Source organism: Barbus barbus (genome assembly GCF_936440315.1).
Source record: "Barbus barbus genome assembly, chromosome: 13".
Classification (NCBI taxonomy): Eukaryota; Metazoa; Chordata; class Actinopteri; order Cypriniformes; family Cyprinidae; genus Barbus; species Barbus barbus.
In genome coordinates this window covers 11067834-11091319 of record NC_136741.1, presented here as the reverse complement: position 1 = coordinate 11091319, position 23486 = coordinate 11067834, and the positions used below count along the sequence as shown (strand labels likewise).

Here is a 23486-nt window from a genome sequence, read left to right as displayed (position 1 = left end):
ATTAATGGCACCCTTTTATTCAATACTTTTTGAAACCTCCATTTGCCAGTTTAACAGCTCTAAATTTTCTCCTATAATGCCTGATGAGGTTAGAGAACACCTGACAAGAGATCAGAGACCATTCCTTCATCCAGAATCTCTCCAGATCCTTCAGATTCACAGCTCCATGACAGTGCTGCTTCTCTTCAGTTCACCTCACTCATTTTCTACAGGGTTCAGGTCAGAGGACTGGAATGGCCATAGCAGAAGCTTGGTTTTGTGCCCAGTGACCCATTTTTGTGTTGTTTTTGTTAGGATTATTGTACGGTTGGAAGATCCAAACATGGCCCATTATAAGGTTTCTAACAGAGTCAGTCACTTATTGATTTTTTATTTGTTGGTATTTGATAGAATCCATGATGCCTTGTATCTAAACAAGATGTTCAGGACCTCCAGCAGAAATATAGGCCCACAACATTAAAAATACAGCAGGATATTTCATTGTACATATGGGGTACTTTTTTATCCCTGTGTGCACCAAACCCATCTTGAGTGTTTGCTGCTAAAAAGCTCATTTTTTAGTTTCATCTGACCATAGAAGCCAGTCCCATTTGAAGTTCCAATCATGTCTGACAACTGAAAATGCTGGAGATTGTTTTTGGATGAGTGAGGAGAATTTCTTGAAACCCTCCCGAACAACATGTGGTGATGTGGGGGCTGTTTGACCATTTTTTTAAAGGTTTTCTGCCCCGAAACTCAACTTTTCTCTACAATTCTCCAGCTGTGGTCCTTGAGTCTTTGGCCACTCAAATTCTCCTCCTCACCGTGCATTAGGACGATATAGACATATGTCCTCTTCCAGGCAGATTCATAACATTTTCTGTTGATTGGAAATTCTTAATTATTGCCCTGATGGTGGAAATGGCTTTTTGGAAATGGCTTTTCTTAAAGCCACTTCACTAATTTGTGAAGCTCAATTATCTTTTGCTGCACATCAGAAATATATTCTTTGGTTTTTCTTATTGTGATGGATGATTAAGGGAATTTGGACTTTGTTTTCCCTCCTATTTATATTTCTGTGAAACAGGAAGCCATGGCTGGATAATTTCATGTTCATAATCCCCCTGGAGTGCTCAAAATTGTAAATATGAATGGGAATCTACTTCAGAGATATTTTACTCATAAGAATTTCTAGGGGTACCAATTAATTGTGTCCAACGTGTATTTGAGAAAAACATTTCATAATGAGATTTTCCCCTATTTTCAATTGTTTTAGTTCAATGAAAAGGTTAGATTTTTGTGATTTAAAAAAAATTAAAGATCAAAAGAATTAATAATGCAGGTTTATTTTCAGAGCCTTCTTTGATCAAGATTCAAGATTTTTATTTGTCACATACACAATTATACAGAGTATAACCAGCAGTGAAATGTAGGTATCATATTTACCAAAGGTGCCATTAATTCTGACCACGACTGTACAATATATACTTAATCATCACATGATTAATATGTAGCTCCGCTTGACAGATTTTGCATCAGTGGGTCTCCATGTCTCTATCGCCTAAGGTGTCCTTGCCCTGAAAAACTTTGAAGACCCCTGTTTTAGTCTGTGCATTTTTCAGCTGATGCAAGAATTACGATTTTTTTTATTACAATTTTTTTTGTAGTGCAGTGTGTTTAATTAGTTAGTGTTTAATTTGTAAATTGCGAGTCTGGAATCTGAAGTTGCGGTCCCCTCTGTCCACACCTTTGTCCTGAGTTGTCACAGCACTTGGAGGAAGGCCAGAGAGACTTTCTTCCAGGTGGGGTCACGCACCAAGGCCCAGGGCGATAACCACTGGTCAAAGCCTCCCGTCTACATTGTTGGTCAAAACGTGTGCCTTTCATCCAAGAATATTCCTCTCTGCACTGTCTGTAATAAACATTCCCTTAACATCATTGGCCCGTTTACTGTCACCAAGATTATTAGTCTGGTGGCAGTCCACTTCAAACTTCCCCCAGCGTAGAGGAGAATTGAATTAGAATCCAAATTAAAGCCAGTTTATCGTTCTACCATTAATCCACCTGCCCTGGTTCCCCCACCATTACGACTCGTAGATAGGGAACCTGCATGTGGAGGGGATGTGGATTTCAGTACTTGGTGGACTGGGAAGGTTATGATCCTGAGGAGAGGAGTTGGGTCCCTGCAAGAGACATTTTGGATCATTCCCTTATTGATGATTACAATTGCCAGGTAAATTCCCCTGGAAGCAGCAGGAAGATTACCTGCCTTTGTGGATTATATTCCGTCGAGCTGTTTTTGGATTACTCATTCACAAATCGTTAAATACACAGTCTTGCACACTTGTCTTTTGGTCCAATTTTAAAATATTTTTTTGCTTCAAATAAACGTTTATAATGTTGTGATTCACCTCATAGCTGGTTTGGTTCATTGTTGTAACTCTTTATATAAGACTTTTAAATCCATATAGAAAAAAATTAATCGGAAAAACAAAAAAAGTGGACAGGCAGTGTTACACTCTAAAATAATTTACAATTTGATTTGTCGGTTGGATTTTGTAGGTAATGTCAGTTTTACACTGGTTATTTGTCATGTCTGTAAACAGAAAGAAGACTCAGCTAGTATATTAAGTGTGGGGGTGCTGCTGTGAGGATGCTGTAGTGTTTGAAGCTTATTTTTGTACACAATTTAAAAAGTCATCGAGCTGGCTGTGGCCTCTGGGGAATCTCAAAAAATGCATAATAAAAAGCAAGTTTCAAGAGCTTGTTGCAACATGATAGTTCTCCTCACCTGTTTTGATTGAAACGCAAAGAAATGCAAGCTCTACTAACGGTTAGGGTGACCAGACATCCGCATTTTCCATTTTTTCAATAGCCTAACAACAGCATATGAAACCTACATCAATCCCCATTTTTTTAAATTCATGATAACAACAAGTAAGATAAATGTTTTGTCCACTGAAATAGGAAATGTTCCTGGTTTTCATTTTAGAAATCTGGTCACCTTAACATATGTATACTGGCATTGAAGCAAAAATATAATAACATACAAACATATTTTACAAACAGCCTTTTCAACATATTATCAGTTTTACATGAACATTACAGCATACTCAAAATTTAACCTACTACACTAGGATCAAAGCGATTTTCTATCAGTAATAAATACGGATGTTCACAGTACTTCTCCGACTAGATTTATATAAATTAAAGATCTAGTGGGGGTAAATAAAAAAAAAAAATCGCACCAAACAATTTCTGAAAACTTTAACAAGTGGGACCGACCTGCCATATGTTCGTACTGACGCACCATCTTTCACCAGGTCTGTATTGATCTCCCAGAGGAAGTGAAATACGGCTGGAGGAGGTAGCATTTAATATATTTAGTTCAACCATGCATCTAAAGGCTTAGGTCATTAGAAATTAATAGCATTTTAGATACTCTGCACATCAAGACAACAGCGCCATGCTATTGAGTCACGTGACTCGTCACATTTCCACATACATTTAAACTGGCTAAGTATCAGTGTTTATTTACTTATTTGCTTGTGTTTTATTTGCATCATTATATATATATATATATATATATATATATATATATATATAAATAACTATTACGTTTACGTTTTATTTATTTTGTGTCATCCTTGCGTTCAGCATTTATTTTTTTCAACAGTAAATGCAAAGTTCAAAGGAACGTAATTGGACCGTTTGGTATGCATTTTAAAACGCTATTTAAAAAAATATTAACAATGCCTTAATGTTGGGACTTGGGAGACACCAACCTCCGCGACTCTTGGATCACGTGTGGCCTTGATGACCAATTTGTCAGCGCTTCTATTGGGCAACTTGCAAATGACGTAAAATTTCGCCCACCCTCAAGGAAGTAACAAACCCCAGTAGGCCAGAGTTGTACGTTATACAAAATCAATAAAAGCACACCTAGCAGAAGGCACTTCGTCCAGAAGGACGTCCAACAGAATAGTCATGAATCCTGATATTAGCCGTGAGCGCGAAAATGCGTCTTTTAACCCAGAGATCCTTACGAACATGCTAGATGGTGATGCCGAAAAGACACGCAGGAGGAGAGAAATAGGCAAGTTATCGAAAATGTAATAATAAATATTTAATTCAGAAACAGTTCTCACGAAATACATTTATTGCTGTTTACCCCAAAATACAATTTTAACTACTTATGTGCTTTCATTTTCTATTGTACAGTTTGTTTCATGAAAATGACATGTATAAGATTTAGATGAGGAAAAGTCACTTTACATAAGTATTTGCAGTGACACCCCCTTTCATAATAATAATAATAATAATTTATTATTGTATTCTCTTTTCTGTTTTTCCCTTTTCCCCATTTTTCATAAATTGGGGCTTTAGCCTCTTTATCTATAAAGTTATACACTGTACGTAACTTGTACAGCGTATGACAAAAAAAATAAAAAAAAATTAAAGAGAGGTTTAAAGTTCAGTAGTGTAAGAAAAATGTCTATTTCTCTTTCTATGGCTGTATCTTAGTTCTTCACCCAGAAAACTTTTACACCATCTAGTTTAAGACACCAAGGTAAAAAGTTAGGTTAAAAATGGCATCTAACACAATAGGTGTTTTCTTTTAACACCTATTGTGCTTTATTATTATTTTCTAGAGTCTTTGGTTATTGGTGATCCAGACTTCCAGCATGAAGACCTGAACTTCCTCTCCCGCAGTGAGAGATATGATGCAGCAGTGCAGAAGAGTGCTCAGATGATTCTGAAGCTTAGGGAATATGGTATCTCTGATCCAGAGGAGATCTATTCTTACAAGAGGTATGTGTATTTGTCATTCAAGGATACTGTGCGATTGTATGATGTATAGAGGATAGAAAACAAAAGTTTTGAGGTCCATATAACAACAGACTCCCCAGTCAAATGCTTGGGCAAGTCTACTCATTCTTTATAATTAGAATTTTTCTCACTGTTTAATATAAAGGTAAGCTTTTAAAAATATGAAAGTTAAATTAAAGTAGTTTAAAAAAATATGAAAGTAAATAATAAGTGCCCTGGTGTTATTGTCACCTTTGTCCCAGCACCTTTGTAATCAAATAACACCAGGCTCGCAAAATCGCTAGCCCGACGTCCCGGGGTATTGTGTTTTCCAGTCAGGCTACCAAAATGTATCCCTGCCCTGTCCGACGGGCTACCTTAAATACAGGGCTCCCACGCCGTGTTCCCTCTAAGCTGACCACCGTGGTGCTCTTCTTCCACCGTGGTCGCGCAGAAGAAATAATGTGCCTCGCGCACACAAAAACTTAGTTGGGAAGCCATTTGATTGAATGCCGCAGTAAAAGGGAAAGAATAGCAATGCTCGGGCAAACCGCTATAGAGCTGATGTCACGACAGATTTAGAACCGGTGAATGCGGTTTACAGGTTTCATAGAAAGAGAACGATGTGCATCAAATGAGTCGCTGTAGAAACTGAATACTTCAATGGTTGAAGTGCGCTCAACACGAGAGAAAATGCAAACGCAATGACATGTGAAATAAAATGTCCTCATGTATTAAAGAAGAGTGGCTTGATTAAATGCTGGAAATATGGGCAAAGAACGGTAACAAAACTCTTGTACATGTACACAAGAGTATTGTACAAACTGTACTTCATAATGATGTTTAGACAGCTATAGAAGAATTCATATGTTCACGTTTTTTAAATATTTAATTTACAGATCTCAGCTTAAGTTTTGCTTCAGTTTGTATTCTATTCTATTCCATTCTATTCTATCAGTTTAAGTAGTTTGCTTTGATAATATATTATGTTAGGGCTATATTATAAACCTGATAAATAATTGACCTTGTGTTTGAGTCTTTGACTTTGAGTCTCTTGCTCATCAAGGCTGTATTCATTTAAAAAAATACTGAAAAAAACAGTGATATAGTGAAATATTATTGCAATTTCTAATATTGGTTTCCTATTTTAATACCTATACTTTAAAATAGCATTTATTCCTGTGATCAAAGCTGAATTTTCAGCATCATTACTCCAGTCTTCAGTGTCACATGATCCTTCAGAAATCATTCTAATATGCTGATTTATTGTCAGTGTTGGAACTGTTGAGCTGCTTAATATTTATTTGGAACCTGAGTTTCTTTTTTCTTTGATTAATAAAAAGTTTAAAAGAACAGCATTTATTCAAAATATAAATATTTTCTAACAATAGAACTCTTTACTATCAGTTTTATCCATTTAACAAATCCTTGCTGAATAAAGTTTATTTAACTTTCTTTTAACTTTTTAAAAGTATCTTTAAAAAAGAAAGAAAAATATTTCTGACCCCAAACTTTTGAATAGTTTATATTGTAACACAAAATCTCTATTTTGACTAAACACTGTTCTTTTTAACTTTTTATTTTTTTTAAATATCACAGGCCCCAAAAAATACAGTATAAATAAAATAAAAAAGCAGTACAACTGTTTCCAACATTGATTAAAAATTAGCATATTAGAATGATTTCTAAAGGATCATGTGACTCTGAAAATACTGCTTTGCTTCACAGGAATTAATTACATTTTAAAGTATATTAAAATAGAAAACATTTATTTTAATTTGCAATAATATTTCACAATATTGTTTTGTTAAATAATATTCAGTATTTTTCATCAAATAGATACAGCCTTGATGAGCAAAATAAACTTATTTAAAAAACTTTATTGATCCAAACTTTTGAACTGCAGTGTATTGTACAATAAAAATGTTTTCTCAGGTAACCTAAAATGTACATCATTTAGTTACATCAAGGGTCAAATAAAATATAAACAGCACATTAAAGTTAAAAGTTACACACTTTTTTGTGTGCGTGCTGTACAGGTCTGGTATAAAGAATGCTTTTGCTCAGGTGCCCGAAATGTCCGCCCAAAAGAGAAAAGTTTTGCTCAGCAAGAAAAAAAAAATAGAGTGAACATTGCTCCCACAGGTCCTTAAATTTGATACAACTAAATTGAGGCCTTAGACAGTTTTAAATATTTTAAATGGTATAAGAAATAATTTTTCAAATTGCCTTAAATAGATTTTTAAGAATTCAGCTGAAACCTTGTAAATAGTAAAATAAAACTCTTTCCTTGATATTCGTTGATATTTGTGTATTGAAAATGTTTTTGATTGACATTTATGGTCTTTATTTTATTTGGGCTAGTTAAATTAATTTTCGGGCTACCAAAATCTGAAGAGTACCTGCCCGAAGGCCTACCAGGGATTTTGAAATTTTGCGAGCCCTGAACATATCATGCATGGGTTATATTCTTGCTTCATTCCAGCTGTTCCTTCATAGTGCCTACATTGCTGAAAGAATCAGCTTTTCTTTTCTTTTTTTTTACTGGTTTTATCATCCAAACATTGCATTTTTCTGGATTTGGAGTAAAAATTTCCTGTTAATTCATTTATTTTAATTTTATTATTATTATTATTATATATTTTTTTTAGAAAAGATTGTAGATTCTTTTCCACCAAACCAAACAGTATGATGTTGTAAAAAAGGCTTGTGAGTAGTAGCATGAAAGCTATTTACAATTTGCAGTCAAAGGCGAGTTCCAAAGTGTTTGCATAGACAGCCTGGGCAAAGGTCTGAGGTTAAAAGTGTGCCAAAGGGAATTAGAGTTTACCAACTCTACTCCTATTCTCAAACTGAAAAAGTTGAAGCATAGTAAAAAATGCTGTTGCACTAATTTCAATTTATGCAGCCATTGTTTACTGTTAATTAATTAATAATTAAAAGCAGGTCTGTATAAATGTGTAAATACATTTGCCTTTAAAAAGCACTTATGTAAATTTCTGTAACTGCATATCTGCATGTCTCTCTGCTTTTTTTATATATTTGTTTGTTCTTATTCTGCAGTATTGTGAAGGGTGTGTATCAAGAGCCCTTAGGTGTCCATTATGTCATGTTCGTTCCCACCAGGTTAAACAGCCAGTGCACAGCTGAACAGCGCAAAAAATGGATCCCGTTAGCCGAGTCATTCCATATGGCACAGGCACCTGTGCTCAGACAGAGCTGGGGCACGGTCAGTTCAAGTCAAGTCTGTTTTATTGTCAATTCTTCCACATGTACGGCACATACATACAGAGAATTGAAATTGCGTTACTCTCAGACCCTTGGTGCATACAGTTAACATTTAAAACACTGACAGTAGATGTTCAAATACAGATAAATACAGTTTAAACATATGTACGTACAACTATACAGATATACAAATGAGGACAGTGACTTGCGGCAGGATGCGTTGCAAGCGCCATACCACACAGTGATGCAGCTAGTTAGGATGCTCTCGATGGTGCCTCTGTAGAAGGTGCACATGATGGGGGTGCCGGGGCTCTGGCTCTTCTAAGTTTGCGGAGGAAGTAGAGACGCTGCTGTGCTTTCTTGGCCAGTGCTACAGTGTTGTTAGTCCAGGAGAGGTCCTCTGTGATGCGCACACCCAGGAACTTGGTGCTGCTCACTCTCTCCACAGTCGCACCGTTGATGGTCAGAGGGGCATGCTGAGTGTCTACTCTCCTGAAGTCAACAACAATCTCCTTCGTCTTCTCCACATTCAGAGAGAGATTGTTGTCACTGCACCACCCGACCAGTCGGCTCACCTCGCTCCTGTAGTTTGTCTAATCTCTGTTGCTAATGAGACCCACCACAGTCGTGTCATCCGCAAACTTAATGAAGAGGTTGGAGTTGTGTGACGGTGTGCAGTCGTGGGTCAGCAGAGTGAAGAGGAGGGGGCTCAGCACACATCCTTGGGGGGCCCCAGTGTTCAGTGTGATGGTGCTGGATGTGTTAATGCCGACCTGTACTGCCTGAGGTCTCCCGGTCAGGAAGTCCAACAGCCAGTTGCACAGAGAGGTGTTGAGCCCCAGCTGGACCAATTTGTGAGTGAGCTGTTGAGGGATGATTGTGTTGAATGCTGAACGGAAATCAATGAACAGCATCCTGACATATGAGGCTTTTTTGTCCAGATGTGTGAGGGCTGGGTGGAGGGCAGTGGCAATGACATCATCGGTCGAGCGGTTGGACCTATATGCAAACTGGAAGGGGTCCAGGGAGGGGGGGGGGGGCAGACTTGATGTGGTGCATGACTAGCCGTTCAAAGCACTTCATGAGAATAGGAGTGAGTGCTATTGGACGGTAGTCAATGAAGCAGGATGGAGATGACTTCTTCGGGACTGGAATGATGGTGGTAGCTTTGAAGCATGTGGGGACAATAGCCTGATTTAGCGAGATGTTGAAAATGTCTGTGAAGACATCAGTGAGTTCCACTGCACAGTCTCTCAGTACACGCCCAGGAATGTTGTCAGGACCCGGAGCTTTGCGTGCATTGGGGACAGCGTCATCACCTGGTCGCCGGGAGGGGGTGGAGTCTTCTGTGCAGTGGTGCTGTTTTGTGCCTCAAAGCGAGCAAAGAAGGCATTGAGCTCGTTCAGCAGGGGGATGGTGCTGTCACAGGTCTGTGGTGGGGGCTTGTAGTCCCTAATGGTCTGTATCACCTGCCACAGGCTCCGAGTGTCTCTGCTGTCGCTGAAACGATGGGCTATCCTCCTGGAGTACTGTCTCTTGGCCTCTCTGATGCCGCGGGAAAGGTTGGCCCTAGCTGTCTTCAGGCCCTCCTCATGTCCAGCTCTAAAGGCAGCGTTCCGAGGCCTTCAGAAGTCTGTAGACCTCCCCTGTCAGCCACGGCTTCTGGTTGGCCCTGACAGTGATAGACTTTGTGACTGTTACATCATCAATGCAGTTGGTGATGTAGGCAGTGACAGTCTCTGAGTACTCTTGGAGGTCTGTAGTGTTGTTGTATATGGCAGCCTGTTTAAACATTCCAGTCAGTGGTGTCAAAACAGTCTTGAAGTGCCTCTGACGACCCTTCCGGCCACACTTGTATCTGTTTGTGTATTGGTTTGATGACTTTAATGAGCGGTCTGTATGCAGGCATTAGCATGACAGTGATGTGGTCTGAGGCTCCGGGGAGGAGGAGGGCCTTGTAAGCTCCTCTCTGGGTGGTGTAAACAAAGTCCAGAATATTTTTTTCTCCTTGTTGGGAAGTGTATGTGTTGGTGTATTTTTGGGAACACACTCTTTAAGTCTGCGTGGTTGAAATCCCCAGCTAAGATGAGAAAAGCATCTGGGTGGGCTGTCTGCTGCTCACTGGTGTGCTGGTACAGATCATTTAGTGCCTCACTTCTGTTGTTGTTGTTGGAGCTGGGAGGGATGTATACAGCAACGAGCAGTATGGCTGTATATTCCCTCGGTAAATAGAACTGCCGGCACATAATAATCATAAATTCCACCAAGGGTGAGCAGTGTTTGCAGACCACAACAGCGTCACGGCACCATGCATCATTGATGTAAACACAAAGCCCGCCGCCGCGGATCTTACCTCCCTCGGCGAGAGCTCTGTCAGCTCGATAGCATTTTAGCTGATCAAGCTGTATGGCGCAGTCCGGTACGCTGTTGTTAAGCCATGTTTCCGTAAACACAAAAACACAACAGTCCCTTACAGTCCTCTGAGTAGAGCGATGTAGTCCAGTTTATTGTCCAAAGAGTGTACGTTCGCCTGTACGATGGTGGGGATAGCTGGCTTGTGTGGGTTGGCCGCTAGCCTAGCTCGGATACCTCCGTGCTTACCCCTCTTCTGCTTCCTCTCACGCCGCTTGTAGCACCTCCGCTGTGGGCGAGATGCAGTAGTGGGGGTCGGTGGTGGAGTAGGCCTTCGGAGCAGACCGAGGTCCCGCAGCTCTTCGGCGTGCACTGAGTTTAACCCTCTAGGGTGGACAAACGCGTATACTCGTTTTGGGGCAGATTTTCCTGATAAGACAGAAATTAGCTTAAATTACTCTGCCATTTTTGATCGTTCAGATAAGAGCAATACACCATTCGAATCTGTAAGGGGTCTACTTTTATTTGTATACACTCATAATAACAACTAAACTTTGTGCTTTTGAGGAATAAAGAAAACAAAAAGGGTGCGCTCTCCGTCTTCTCCGTCTCCGCAAACTGTTTTCAGAAACGCGTCACTAAAATGAAGTGTAACTCAGCGAATTGTCAACACAGAAACATGAGTTATGTTGTAGAAAGCTTAAAGTGTCTTCTTTCAAATTAAGTAAGTCGTATCGAAAACAAATATTCTGTGATGAAGTAATCCGTATGAAACCAACACGATGTTCAGTCTGTCCAGTCTAACTCATTATTTTTAATGTGATCCCGCCCCCTCGTGTTCACATGTAAATAACCACGTGATCCTCGCGCGCTTGGAGATGCCAAACGTGAACAAAGAGTCAGAGGTGAAGAGTTCAGCGCTGCTATACTGTTCGTTTCTGGAAGAAGACGCTCGGAGTAAAGGCTGGATTTCCCTCAAAATAAGAGCAAGAGTTCATCAAGTAGAGTAGATCGATCTGATGAGTAAGTAATGCTTCTTTTTTGCATTAGTTAACGTGTTATTGTGACACAAACTTGAACACATTACTAGTTGGGTTGTTCCCAAACTACAACACGATGAATGCTACGCATCTAAGAAAGTTTAGACCATGTTTATTATTAATAATCTGTTCACAAATATATTTTAATAGCGTGCTAAACGATAACAATTAGTTCTCAGATATAAAATATATTTTTTATAGTGGAAAGTTCATCCTATTATAGTACAAAGCATGCGTGAGTCTATGACTGCAGAATCATATATTCTATACTATAAAATCATACATGATGTTCAGGATGGCTATATGACTACAAAATCATAGTTGGGTTTTCCCCAAACTATAATTCCTGACTAAAATGTTTGAAATCCAGTAAAACATTTTGAATATGATGGGCAATTCATTTCTTATGGCGCGAGTATGTTTTCTTGCTCCATATAAAACAATAAAAGTAATATGAGAGTACATTGTAACATGATGAATGCTACGAGTCTAAGTATGTTTAGAACATGTTTATGATTAATAGCCTACTCTGTTCAAAAATAGATTTTAATAGTGTGCTAAACAATAATAATTAGTTTCTCAAAAATAAAATGTATTTTTTTTTACGATAATACAAAGCATGCATGAGTCTATGGCTACAAAACCTATATATATTCAGATGCTCCTGATATGAACATGCTCACAAATGTTTTTTCTTTTTTTTTGGTTGTTTGTATTTTATTGAATCAGACACCTGCACCACAGATGATGAGTCCTGCTGACTTTCAGTCTCTTCCAACTGTTTTCCTCTGAGAGCGCTGCACCAACATTGTGATTATGATTGATTATGACTACTGATTATGTTTTTTTCTTCTTGAATCGATGGAAAGTAGCAGAAACACTTAAATAACACGCAAATATCAGGTATGATTTATTTGTTTCACTTGTTGAACAGAATCTGTTGCAGGAATGAGTCAAATTCTGTTCACATCTCTGTGGTTAGATCAGTGTGCACAATAATGTGTCTTTTGAACTTCATTATGTATGTTTTGATTATACTGTGTTGTAAATAAAATACAAATAATAAAAAAAAAACATTTTTTCAATCTCCTCACATTCTCTCTTACCTGCCTCAAACTCACAGTCACACTGATGGCCCATTAGTAGCCTTTAGGGGAGGGCCCTTTGTCTCTCAGGTGAGAATCACTTAATATTCAAAGCCATTACCACTCCCTCGCATATTGGCTTTCAATCACAAAACATGTCTTTTAAAAATGTAAATCAATGTATTGTTTTCTGTGAGCAAATAAACAAGATGATTTTCCACATAATTTTGAAGCAAAAATTCTAGGCTACAAGATCCAGTTCTCAAAAGTCTTGTTAACAATTATTCTGTATGTGTTTTATGGTCTTATTTCAGTGACTTAAAAATTTTAGTTTTTCACTAACCACGCATAAACATTGATTTCTCAAAAACACAATCATGTACATAAATGCTGCTAACATATTATTGTAGCCCAGTTTGTGCTGTTTACACTGTTATTAGACTTTATCCATTTATATTTTTATAAGCAACTGAAAAAAGCATAAATGTCAGGGCATGTCGAAAGTTCTCCAGTTAACCCTCTGGGGTCTGAGGTAATTTTGGGGCCCTTGAGATGTGTTGACATGCCCTGATATTTGTGCTTATTTCAGCTACTTATAATATACTATTGACCAACATGTATTTTTTTTTTGTATTCAGCACAAACTATGCTACAATAATATGTGACCAAGGTGGATGTACATGTTTGCATTTGTTAGAAAAAAAATATTATGCATGGTTAGTAAGTTTTGGGGAAATTATTTTAGCTGAAATAAGGCCATAAAACCCACACTAAATCGTCCTGAATAAGACTTTTGTGTAATCAGTCTTCTAGGCTAGAATATTTACTTCACAATTATGTGAAAATCATTCAGCTTACTCATTCACAGAAAACAATATAATGATTTAAATTTTTAAAGACATGTTTTGTGATCGAAAGCCAATATGCGAGGGAGTGGTAATAGCCTTGAATATGAAGTGATTTTCACCTGAAAGACAAAGGGCCCTCCCCTAAAGGCTGCTAATGGGCCATCAGTGTGACTGAGGCAGGTAAGAGAGTGTGAGGAGACTGAAAAAATGGGTTTTTTAAATTATCTGTATTTTATTTACAACACAGTATAATCAAAAAATACATAATGAAGGTCAAAGACACATTATTGTGCACACTGATCTAACCACAGAGATGTGAACAGACTTTGAGTCATTCCTGCAACAGATTCTGTTCAACAAGTGAAACAAGTACCTGATATTTACTTATTTCCATGGATTCAAGAAGAAAAAAATAATCACAGGGCTCCAAACTGCGACTAAAATGGTCGCATTTGCGACCAAAAATATTAATTTGCGAGTGAAGTTTTTGCTGAGGTCGCCACTGGCGACTATATATAATTTGCATGAAAGGACTTTTTTTCCCGATTGTTTTGCGCTCACATCTTTTGTTATGTTCACGTATTAAACTTACATAAGACGATGCGCATCAAAGTTTTACTGGAAAAGAGTTTCAAACAGTCCTCGTCTCTGCCGCACACAGTCTGCTGAACGCAGTGAGAGAGACCTGAAAGGGCCTGTTTACACCTGGTCACTTCATGCATTTTCTCTGATCGGATATCTATATGATTTGTTAAAACGTTTCCCCATTTACACTTGGCCACATAAATGTGTCTTCGCAAAACGGATATAAATCAGTTCTTCAATTCCCGCTTCATATGCAAATATAACGGAGTTCACGTCAATGAAAGCAACGAAATTGAATGCTACGAAATTCAAATGATGCGGTTTGGGTGCTCTTTAATGCGGACCACAAGCGCACACTTTCGGTAATATAAACACCAGTACCCCGCGTCCACACGGTCCGTGTATGCGTCCGGATCGCGCGAGCGGAGAGTATCGCACTTAATGCTCAGGCGCGATCTCTTTAGCACCTTAGTTAAAGCAGCAAGTGAACCCATTATATATTTCGATTTACTACTATAGTATGAAATGAACATGATCAAAAGGTAGGCAATAAGAAAGCCTATAGTACAACTTACTGAAATGTTTTATGTAAAAGCTGTGTTTCAGTGTTTCAAACTGAGGAAATGTATAAAGCTTGTAAACATTGCATTGTAATACATTTACCTCAGAATAACCACTCAGTGTCCATAAACTCATCAGTCAGCTAGAAAAATAACTATAAAGAGGAGCGTTTTGCTATATTCATGCGCTGTTGCATATTAATATTTTTACTTATTCTGTTGTACATGATTCAACTCCTCCTATAAAATTGCATTTTACTAATGAAGAAAAACAGACTGAATGTGTGAAAGACGTGACAACATTTATAGGATGCACTGCACTCAGTTGCCAAGTGATGCTTATGGTCCATGATATTGGTACAGATTCTGTGTAACGAACAATTCTTTGTGACTGTACATTTCAAGTTGTAAAAGACATTTAATTCACACTTTAAGTGAACCTTAGTCCCCCGGTCGACCTGATCATCTACAAGATGGATTAAAATGCTGATAAAGCCTAGAAAAGATAAGACATAAACACATGACAAAATGATTGAAATGTTAAAATAGGGGGGGAAAATAAAATGATAATAATAAAATAAACCACTTTTATTCTGTGGCACCTAAAAAAATAATTTGGCGCCTAAGTTTTTCTTTTATAGGAGCCAATGGCTCCTTACTTGATTTTTTTGTCTGGAGCCCTGAATCAGTAGTCAAGGATCTTGTTTTACCATAGAATATCAGTGTAGTTGACCATCTGATGTTGGTAAAGCGATCTCAGAGGAAAACATCTTGAAGAAAGTCATCAGGATTCATCTGTGGTTCAGGTACCTGATTCAATAAAATACAAACAACCAAAAAAAAAAAAACATTTGTGAGCATAGACTCATGCATGCTTTGTACTATCGTACACAAAAAAATACATTTTATATCTGAGAAACTAATTATTATTGTTTAGTACATTATTAAAATATATTTTTGAACAGAGTAGGCTATTAAAAATAAACATGCTCTAAACATAATTAGACTCGTAGCATTCATCATGTTACAATGTACTCTCATATTACTTGTATTGTTTTATATAGAGCATGAAAACATCATCGTGCCGTAAGAAATTTAAATACAATGAATTGTCCGTCATATTCAAACACTGTAACGTAGACTAACCATGTTCCGTACACTTTTCGCTATTCGCCGCACAACAGCGACCATTCCGACGTTGTCGAGAGACAGACAAGCAAGTTTGTGTGATCCTTCTCTGGGGGAATACCCATTATACAGTCCACACTTTGATTGATGTCTTTAGGACCAATAGTTTTTGAGAAAAGTGGGGAAAAGTACCACCTCCGCCAGTGTACGGAAAATGGTAAGGCTTAACGGTGTTCCGTACAGGCTTATAATGATGTTCCGTACAGCGCGCATAACTTGATTTCATCGGCGAAAATTGACATTTAACTGCTCAACTGTGAGCTGTTTATTTATTTTAAATGATTTAAAACATCATTAAAATTCATAAAAATAGATGAGTACCTTTTTATTTGTTTAAAATGTAAGTTAATTGCTGCTTTAATAAAGGACCATGCGAGTTAGGCATGATTGTGTCATGATATTAATTATGGCATGTGAGTTAAACATCAACCATAGTGAATAACATTTCCATATCTCTGAAGACAAGAAGGGCAACAATTTGCACTGATTTTAAAATAAAAAAAAGATTAACCAATGTGAAAACTTCTAAACATAATGATCAAGATGCGTGTGTTTACTACTATTTACATTTGACACTAAACTGATTAAAAATACTATTACTAAAAATTGTGTGCACTATTTAGGTCTACATTGTGTGTGTGTGTGTGTGTGTGTGTGTGTGAGAGAGTGTGTAACGTGTGTTTTTATGTGCACAGACAACGTAAAGTCACTTTTTTAATGAAAAAGTTGGCTTTGAAATAACACAATCAATTGAGTTATATTTCATGTTTAATTTGTTAAAAACTTAAAATGTTAAAATTCAAATCATGTAATGTTAACTTAATTGACCCTTTATGAATATAAACATCATCACTGCACGCAGAATGAAGGGCAAACAGGTGAGACCTGTCTCAGGTGAGAGTGGCGCTAAGTGGTCATCATCCGCAATCGACGTTTAAAAATTTAAATTTCAAAACATTTATTCAATAAAAGGGAACATATTTAACCATTTGTGATAACATGATATTCATTTTGTACAGACTGTAGTACTGTAAGAAACATAAATTAAATAGAAATGTACATTTTCGCTGCTCTAGTTGTCACCCCTCCTAAGCTGCAGTCTTGAAGTGTAGCTTGCCCACCGTCCATTTTCAAGCGCAGTGGGCGCACCTAGCAAACATACTCAAATCTCACTGAAACAAACCGCGGGTGGGTCTCTGTCTTGATTGGAGGTGAAAGATGGAAAAATGACGATTACACAGATATATAGTTTATGTACGACCTGGAAGTATTTGTTCAGCGATCGGCGCTAAAACGGCATCTGTACGGAACATCGTTTTGTACAGAACATGGTTAGTCTACGTTAGTCTGGAATTACACTTTGGGAGAAAAACAACTATGATTTTGCAGTCATATAGTCTAGTATGTATGATTTTATAGAAGCTGTTATGATTCTGCAGCCATAGACTCACGTATGCTGTGAACTACAAAAGGATGTACTTTGTACCATTTAAAAAAAGGATATTTTATATCTGAGAAACTAATTGTTATTGTTTAGCATGATATTAACTCTATTTGTGAACATTAAACATTCTTAGATGCGTAGCATTCATCATGTTGTCGTTTGGGAAAAACCCAACTAAACACGTTCAGGTTTGTCACAATAACACGCTAACTAATGCAAAAAAGAAGCATTACTTACTCAGATCGATCTTCTGTATGAACTCTTGCTCTTATTCTGAGGTAAATCCAGCCTTTACTCAGCACGTCTTCTTCCAGAAACGAACAGTAGCAGAGATGAACAGAGTCTCGTGACTGTTTGTTTGTTGTTGGGCGTCTCCAAGCGCGCGCGGGTCACGTGAAAACGAGGGGGCGGGATCACATTAGAAATAATGAGTTAGACTGGACAGACTGAACATCGTGTCGGTTTAATACGGATTACTTTATCACAGAACATTTGGTTTCGACAACACTCGACAGCAGACACTTCAGGCTTTCTATAGAGATAACTCTCATGTTTCTGTGTTGCGTATTTGCTGAGTTACACTTAATTTTAGTGACACGTTACTATAAACAGATCGCGAAGACAGAGAGAGCACCCTGTTTGTTTTCTTTTTTCCCCAAAACCACAAAGTTTTGTTGTAATCGTGAGTGTACTCAAAAAAAGTAGACACTTAATAGTTTCGATTGATGTATAACACTTATTTGTGTGACCAAAATCAACAGAGTATTTTTAGTGTCTTTTGCACTTATCTTAAAAAAACCGAGTTCGTATCGCCTGCGATACAGCCGACCCCAAAGGGTTAACCCTGTGAGAACTTTTTTATTTAGTTAACTCTTATGAAGAGATTTTTAACTGAGTTAAGCCAAATACACTTTTAGAGTTTTTAGTAAAAATCATATAATTTAGTCAGAATTTTTTTTCGGCCTGATAATAGCCACAGAAGCTGGCATGGCGTTAAACACAAAAAAACAAATTCAATTTGTGTGATCTTACCGCACTACTTCAACACTGTCTGATTTAAAGTGGGCAGAATGCTAGATCCACCTCATGCCTCCACGTCATGATTAAAATCATTTCATGCACAGCTAGCCGTATATTACATAAATGACAACAAATTTGTTTTGCATTTATTTATTTATGAAAAATGTAACGAGACTGAAACATCAGACATTAAACCAGTAAATAATAAAATATTAATAATATACGATACATATACATAGAAAAAACATATACAAATAATAAACTGGTTAGTTCAACCTCATGCATTACTGTTATGTTAGTCCATACAAAGCGTACCGGGACCTCATTGCTTTCTGGCCAGAGGAGAACTGGCCCCCCTTGCCGCTGTCGCCTCTGGCTTGCTTAGTTGGGGACACTTCATTTCCAGCGATATCATCAACCTGATTGCAAAGACACTATTTAAACTGAACTGAGCTGGATGATGACATCAATGAATTCAATAATGAAATGCCTTTAACTGAAAATTGAGTGTTTAATCTTGTCATTTTACATTTTTTGACACACTATTTTCCTATTTTGATCATTTGCATTGTTAAAAGCGCTATATAAATAAAGGTGACTTGACCTGACAAATCATGAGGAAATCGAAGAACAAATGGACACACAAATGAACCTCCGGTGGTCTGAGTACGGTTAACTTGGTTTGTTCACATATATGAGCTGAACCGCTCTGAGAGCATTTGAGGGGCTCAAAGGAACTAGGACCCAATCCCAGTTCTATTTTATACCCCTTCCCCAATTAGTAGGGGTGAAAACATTCCCCTAAGAAATTGGACACCACTACTATACCGTTATATATCATCACACGTCATCCAGCACACCTATAATACTATAATACACACACCTATACTGGTGTGCATTAGGGCCTTTAATTACCTTTCTATATTAACGCGCTACTTACTGACATACTGACACACACACAAATTGCACAGCTCACACATCCAGGAGCAAAGAAACTTGTCAACGCTCCCCCTCTACTTTTTTTTATATCGTAGTTTAAATACTGAATCGCAACATTATATTTTCAAGCCACGAGATGATAAAATTGCTGTTTTTGAAATAAACCTCCGGTAACCTCCATTTTGACTAGATCCAAGATGGTGCCGACCAGTATTAAAACAAGTAAAATTATCTGCCAGTGGGGTAAGTAAAATATTCTTAAAACAAGAGTACTTTACTTGCCCCACTGGCAGATAATTTTACTTGTTTTAAGCAAAATGCACTTAATTTAGTTTTTTTCCCCCTGGAAACAAGACTAAATATCTTAAGTAATTTTGCTTATCTGGTAAAAGTATCTTGATTTAAGAATTTTTAGATATTTTGACTAGAAACAAGACAAAAATACTAAGTAAGATAAGCCATTTTTTGCAGTGTATGCATGATAAAGGACATACTTTGGACCTTGTTTTTTTCCTTAGGGTTGTCAATTTGTGATGTTAATGACATTTGCATTTCTGATCATATGCTGGTTATTTTCAGTGTAAATATGCTGAATGAAATGAGGGCAAGTCAGTCCTCTTATGTTTGTTCTCGTGCAATTACTCCATCTACACTACCGGCTTTTGGTGAGATCTTTAGTACCTTTTCTGATGTATCATGGTTGGAGTCTGTACCTTTCACGGCTGATCCAGAAGAGTTACTTACTGTTTTTAACTCTGTTTGCTCTGAAGTCTTGGACTCTGTTGCTCCTTATAAGATTAAGCATCGTAAGGTAAATCACCAGCCTTGGTTTAATGAACATACTTGTGTTCTTAGACAGCAGTGTAGGAAGGCAGAACGGGCTTGGAAGAAAAATAAACTTCTGGTCTCTCATCAGATTTTTCACTTCTTAGGTATCAGAAAGCTGTAAAGGATGCTAAAGCAGCCTATTTTTCAAATATTATATCGCAGCATTCAAACTCACCAAAATTTTGTTTTAAACCATTAACAGGTTTCTTGATCCAAATGCTGTCACGATACCTCCATCTACAGAGTATTGTGAGAAGTTAAGTTTTTCTCTGGAAAAACTAAAAACATTAGGTCCAGGTTTCGTGATTCGTTATTAATGTCAACACTTTTGATGAGTTTGATCTGATTTCATCTTGATATTATTGCTCAATTGAAACGTTCAGCTACCAGTTGGGATATTTTGCCCTCAGGTTTTCTTGGTGCGACAGCTGATTTTATTGGGCTTAGTATTACATTTATTGTGAACTGTAGCCTTTCTATCATGTCTTAAGCAAGCGGTCGTTCAGCCCCTTCTCATGAAGTTTGCTTTGGACCCTTTGGATTTCACGAGTTAGCAGCCATTTTAAAGCTGCCTTGTATTTCAAAAATATTGGAGAAAGAGGTTTTATCTCAGCGGAGTACTTTCTTTGCTGAAAATTATGTTGTTGGCTGCCACGGTAACGTAATAAGCTAAGGTATTCCTTTAATACTTCAAGTTTAGTTTATTTATATACCACATTTAAAACAGCCACAAGACTGACCAAATTGCTTCACAAAAGAAACGGCAGCAAAAAAGTTATTAAAACAAAAACAAAAACGGATAACCAGAGATAAATAAGACACAAATAGGAAATACAATAGGCAAGAATATAAGTCCTAATAAGCCAATGAAAACAGATGGGTTTTTAAAAGAGACCTAAAAATTGGCAGACTAGGGGCCATTCTGATCTCCACTGGCAAGTCATTCCAAAGGCGAGGACCAATTACAGAGAAGGCACGGTCACCTCTACGCTTAAGTCTGGAATGCAGAATTAAAAGAAGGTTCTGGTCGCCAGATCTTAGGCCTGTCGAAGGGATATACTGATGCAACAATTCAGATAGGTAGCCGGGTATATGATTGTGCAAAGATTTAAAAACAAATAATACGATTTTTAAATGTATTCTAGATTGAACAGGCAATCAATGAAGGGCCTTTAACTTCCATTTTATTGCATGAAATAAGTATTTGATCACCTACCAACCAGCAAGAATTCTGGCTCTCACAGACCTGTTAGTTTGTCTTTAAGAAGCCCTCCTATCCTCCACTCATTTCCTGTATTAATTGCACCTGTTTGAACTCGTTACCTGTATAAAAGACACCTGTTCACACACTCAATCAATCAGACTCCAACCTCTCCACTGTGGGCAAGACCAAAGAGCTGTCTAAGGACACTAGGGACAAAATTGTAGACCTGCACAAGGCTGGGATGGGCTAAGGGACAATATGCAAACAGCTTGGTGAGAAGGCAACAACTGTTGGTGCAATTATTAGAAAATTATATTAGAAGAATATTAGAAGAAATTCAAGATGACTGTCAATCTCCCTCGGACTGGGGCTACATGTAAGATCTCGCCTCGTGGAGTATCAATGATCCTGAGAAAGGTGAGGGATCAGCCTAGAACTACACGGCAGGACCTGGTCAATGACCTGAAGAGAGTTGGGACCACAGTCTCAACGGTTACCATTATTAACACTCTACACAGTCATGGATTAAAATCCTGCAGCACGTGCAAGGTCCCCCTGCTCAAGCCAGCACATGTCCAGGTCCGTCTGAAGTTTGCCAAAGACCATCTGGATGATCCAGTGGAGGCATGGGAGAAGGTCATGTGGTCAGATGAGACCAAAATATAACTTTTTAGTATAAACTCCACTCGACGTGTTTGGAGGAAAAAGTAGGATGAGTACAATCCCAAGAACACCATCCCAACAGTGAAGCATAGGGGTGGAAACATCATGCTTTGGGGTGCTTTTCTGCAAAGGGGACAGGACGACTGCACCATATTGAGGGGAGGATGGATGGGGCCATGTATCGTGAGATTTTGGGCAACAACCTCCTTCCCTCAGTAAGAGCATTGAAGATGGGTCGTGGCTGGGTCTTCCAGCATGACAATGACCCCAAACACACAGCAAGGGCAACTAAGGAGTGGCTCCGTAAGAAGCATTTGAAGGTCAAGTTTGTGAACTTGAATTTAACCACTTAAATATTCATCTGTACCTCCCATTGAACTATGGAACAGCTTCAGAACACCTGAAATATAGTGCACGGAAACTTTATGGTGCTTTATAATGTATTTTTGCCTTTCATGGGGGCTCAACAATAACACCGAATAGTATACGCCCAATATCGGATTTGGAGTAAGAGCATTGAAGATGGGTCGTGGCTGGGTCTTCCAGCATGACAATGACCCCAAACACACAGCAAGGGCAACTAAGGAGTGGCTCCGTAAGAAGCATTTGAAGGTCCTGGAGTGGCCTAGCCAGTCTCCAGACCTGAACCCAATAGAAAATATATGGAGGGAGCTGAAACTCTGTGTTGCCCAGTGAAAGCCCCAAAACCTGAAAGATATGGAGAAGACCTGTATGGACTAGTAATACCTTGATATCGATACTAAATCGATACCATAGGTTACAAATAACCAGCCTCAAAAGATGTGAATTTAAAACAATTTTATTATTAATAATAATAATAACAGATTCATATCTTAATACCTTTGTATCAAAATAACAAAAAACCTACAGGGAACATAGGTTACATTTTGATGTTGGAGAAAAAAAAAATAAGCTAACTGAAGTAATACAATGAAGATATATTTAAATCTTCTTATCTTTTCAGTGCAAACACATAGTGCAAACAAAATGTCTCAAAATGTAACAAAAAAAACCTACCGGGAACATAGCTTACATTTTGACTGAGTTTGAAAGAGAAAAAAATACGACTGAAGTTGCGCAATTAATACAACAAATGTTGCTTTATTGTAAAGTGTTATTCTAACAGTCAAAGTAATATTAAAAATCACGTTATTATTTCTCTCGCTCTCAGATTGGTTTCAGATTTCAGACTTAGCCAAAGAAAAAGCATTAAATATATATCTCGCTCTCGGCTGCTTCATATTAGCGGTTGGCAGCGCGTCAGAAACATTCCCTTCATATCATTGATACTAAAATTAATATAACAAAACTCTTGCTCAATTCAAATCTAATTAATATATATTGTATGAATTAATATATAATTGTATGAAGTGCATATATTACGTGACCAAAACTTCACTGGTTCTAGTGTGTCACACACGCACGTTTGAGCATACTGTATTACATCTGTATGTGCGTTGATCAGTTGTAAATAAAAGTTCAAATTAAATCTGAATTTATGAACGATGCACACACCGGTTGCACAGCAATTTGGGATGCACTGCCACCTACAGGCATTTTGCAATTGTGATATCGTAGTCGTACCGTTTGAAATATAATATATACCGGTACTTTTCCAGTTTCGGTATACTTGCATGTTGCATCCCTACGTCTATGTAAATACTTCATAAACAGACTTTAAATATTAACTGAT

The 23486-nt window shown here is 37.8% G+C and overlaps 2 protein-coding genes across 2 annotated transcripts in view; one reads left to right on the top strand and one right to left on the bottom strand.

Moving 5' to 3' along the window:
* LOC306879228 (CST complex subunit TEN1-like) overlaps positions 1 to 3353 on the bottom strand; it is a gene marked incomplete at both ends in the record, with an annotated part of 52055 nt that extends 48702 nt beyond the window's left edge. The window contains one exon of the mRNA XM_079432014.1: positions 3265 to 3353. Within this exon, the coding sequence (XP_079288140.1) occupies positions 3265 to 3353 (89 nt within the window). The remainder of the gene's footprint in view (positions 1 to 3264) is intronic.
* Positions 3354 to 3836: 483 nt separating this feature from the next.
* LOC306878685 (peroxisomal acyl-coenzyme A oxidase 1-like) overlaps positions 3837 to 23486 on the top strand; it is a 62741-nt gene continuing 43091 nt past the window's right edge. Inside the window, exons 1-2 of the mRNA XM_079431169.1 lie at positions 3837 to 4075; positions 4632 to 4791. Of these exons, the coding sequence (XP_079287295.1) occupies positions 3967 to 4075; positions 4632 to 4791 (269 nt within the window). The 5' untranslated portion in view covers positions 3837 to 3966. The remainder of the gene's footprint in view (positions 4076 to 4631; positions 4792 to 23486) is intronic.